Source organism: Citrus clementina, unplaced genomic scaffold (genome assembly GCF_000493195.1).
Source record: "Citrus clementina cultivar Clemenules unplaced genomic scaffold, Citrus_clementina_v1.0 scaffold_4, whole genome shotgun sequence".
Classification (NCBI taxonomy): domain Eukaryota; kingdom Viridiplantae; phylum Streptophyta; class Magnoliopsida; order Sapindales; family Rutaceae; genus Citrus; species Citrus x clementina.
Window position 1 is genome coordinate 14,768,639 of NW_006262274.1, and position 2,230 is coordinate 14,770,868.

Below are 2,230 nucleotides of genomic sequence, written 5' to 3' on the forward strand. Positions count from 1 at the left end.
CAACTATCCGGGTTTTAAATCCGCAATCCGGATTCTTGGATTTTTCTGGGTTGAACTCATACCGGACCTGCAGTTGGAAAATCTGAATTTTTATCCGGATCCAGTGAGGTGAATTGTCATCCGAGTCCGTAACTGGGAAGAGCAAATCCGGACCCCGCCCAGATTTTGCCATCCCTTATATCAGTAGTCTCTAATGTACCAAAATCAAAATCTTTGTAAACGCATATCCTAGTTTCAATTGGGCTCAGAAGCCCAATTGTTTCAAGATTAAGGTCCACTTTTAAACTCTTTTTGGGCTTTCACTTTTCAGTTTTTTTTTTGAAATTTTCTATTTTCATAAAAATAAGGAATACAAATTTTATTTTTATTTTTAATTATAAGATTGAATTAGGGTTTAAGCTTGCATCTACTGCGCCACTTTCTTTCAAACACTTTTCACCAACAGCGAGTAGCAGAGAGCGGCTTCAACGAAATGGCGCCGAAAGCTGCGACTGGAAGAACGAGCCGTAACCCGGACCTCATACGCGGCGTTGGCAAGTTCTCCAGATCCAAAATGTACCACAAGCGCGGCCTCTGGGCAATCAAGGCAAAAAACGGCGGCGTTTTCCCGAAACACGACCCAAAGCCTGCTGCCGCTGAGACGCCAGCCAAGCCTCCCAAGTTCTACCCAGCTGATGATGTCAAGAAGCCGCTCGTCAACAAGCGAAAGCACAAACCCACCAAACTCAGGTCCTCTTTTTTCATAAAAATATATTGTTTTGCATATGTTTGATTTTGTTTTATATTTTATATTTTTTGTTTTATTGTTTAAATGAATTGTGTATTGTAGAGCGAGTATTACACCTGGGACAGTGTTTATTCTATTGGCTGGAAGGTTTATGGGGAAGAGAGTTGTTTTTCTGAAACAACTTACATCTGGGCTGCTTCTTGTTACCGGTAATTTTTTTAAATTATAATTTTTATTTTTTATTATTTTGTTTGTGCTTTTTTTCCCTTGAAATATTGTTTATATATGTACTTATACATTTTTAACCTGCAACTGTTTGGTATCAAGTGAGAGATAATTGTCCTCCCGGAGATTATAATTATATAATTCCATTTGACAATAATGTGAGTAATATTTCAGTGATATTCAATTTACTTGAATATGTTAAGCTCATAAGAAAGGAAACCCAAAAAGCAGATGCTTATATACCTTCATTCTTTTCTTGTTTTCTAGGATTATGTAAGAAAAGTCACTTGTATATAGTAATCTGAGAGAATTTCTTTTTTCCTTATTGATTGAGTCGTTTTTATCTTTTAGTTTTGAGAGAGTGGTAAGTTTGTGTTGTTAAATGTATTATGCTGGGGTAGCTACTGGTATTTCATTTAAGACTGTTTCCCTTTTCATTTTCCTTTGTGATTGTGTAATGGATTGTTATTGATTTGTATGGTTTCTTGTGTTGTCATAGGGCCGTTCAAGGTCAACGGTGTTCCATTGAAACGGGTAAATCAATCTTATGTGATTGCTACCTCTACCAAGGTTGACATTTCTGGAGTCGATCTAGGAAAGTTTGATGACCAATACTTTGAAAAGGAAGCCGAGAAGAAGAAAAAGAAGGGGGAAGGAGAATTTTTTGAGGCAGAGAAGGAGGTGAGCTTTTGTCTTTTATTTACTCATTTTCTGTAAAGCAAAGACGGTTTTTCGTTGCATTAGGGCAAATACATGGTTAGGTGCTGTTGAATACTGACATAATCTAGAGAGATAGGAATATCCTTAAGATTCTTATTGCAATAGAGTTCCAGAATTAATGGATGTACAATTGTGTGCTACTTAATTGATATGAACTGTATCTAAGTGGTGAGTATGGTCTGTGTTATGAACAGTAAATGAAAACAAATTCTAGAATTTTGGAGGGCTATCTTAACCCTTTTTCCTATAAACTATAGGAAAAGAAAGTGCTCCCAGATGATAAGAAAGATGATCAAAAGACTGTTGATGCGCAATTGATAAAATCCATTGAAGCAGTGCCAGACTTGAAGACCTACTTGTCAGCGAGGTTTTCTCTCAAGTCAGGCATGAAACCTCATGAGCTTGTCTTTTAGAGGAGTTGTCCAGTTATCTTGAGATATATTATATCTGGAATTCTTTTGATTGAGATTCTTGGTAATTGTATCGAGCAGATTCTATTCTGAACCTCAGTTTTTCATTAGCAAGTTTTGTTTCATGGAATGAATATTTTATTTGCAA

The 2,230-nt window shown here is 36.5% G+C and overlaps 1 protein-coding gene across 1 annotated transcript; it reads left to right on the plus strand.

Annotated features, from left to right (window-relative positions):
- The first annotated feature begins 387 nt into the window (after positions 1-387).
- Positions 388-2,230, plus strand: LOC18044841 (60S ribosomal protein L6). Its single transcript, XM_006436984.2, has 4 exons — positions 388-729; positions 830-936; positions 1,452-1,633; positions 1,930-2,230. Exons 1-4 carry the CDS (start codon positions 473-475, stop codon positions 2,083-2,085), a joined length of 702 nt encoding a protein of 233 aa, XP_006437047.1. The 5' UTR covers positions 388-472; the 3' UTR covers positions 2,086-2,230.

Excerpts from the sequence above, each read along its gene's own strand:
- LOC18044841 (XM_006436984.2), top strand. The coding sequence starts at position 473 with ATGGCGCCGAAAGCTGCGACTGGAAGAACGAGCCGTAACCCGGACCTC. Across the intron at positions 937-1,451 it reads TGGGCTGCTTCTTGTTACCG|GGCCGTTCAAGGTCAACGGT; the intron begins GTAATTTTTTTA and ends GTGTTGTCATAG. Across the intron at positions 1,634-1,929 it reads TTTTTGAGGCAGAGAAGGAG|GAAAAGAAAGTGCTCCCAGA; the intron begins GTGAGCTTTTGT and ends TATAAACTATAG.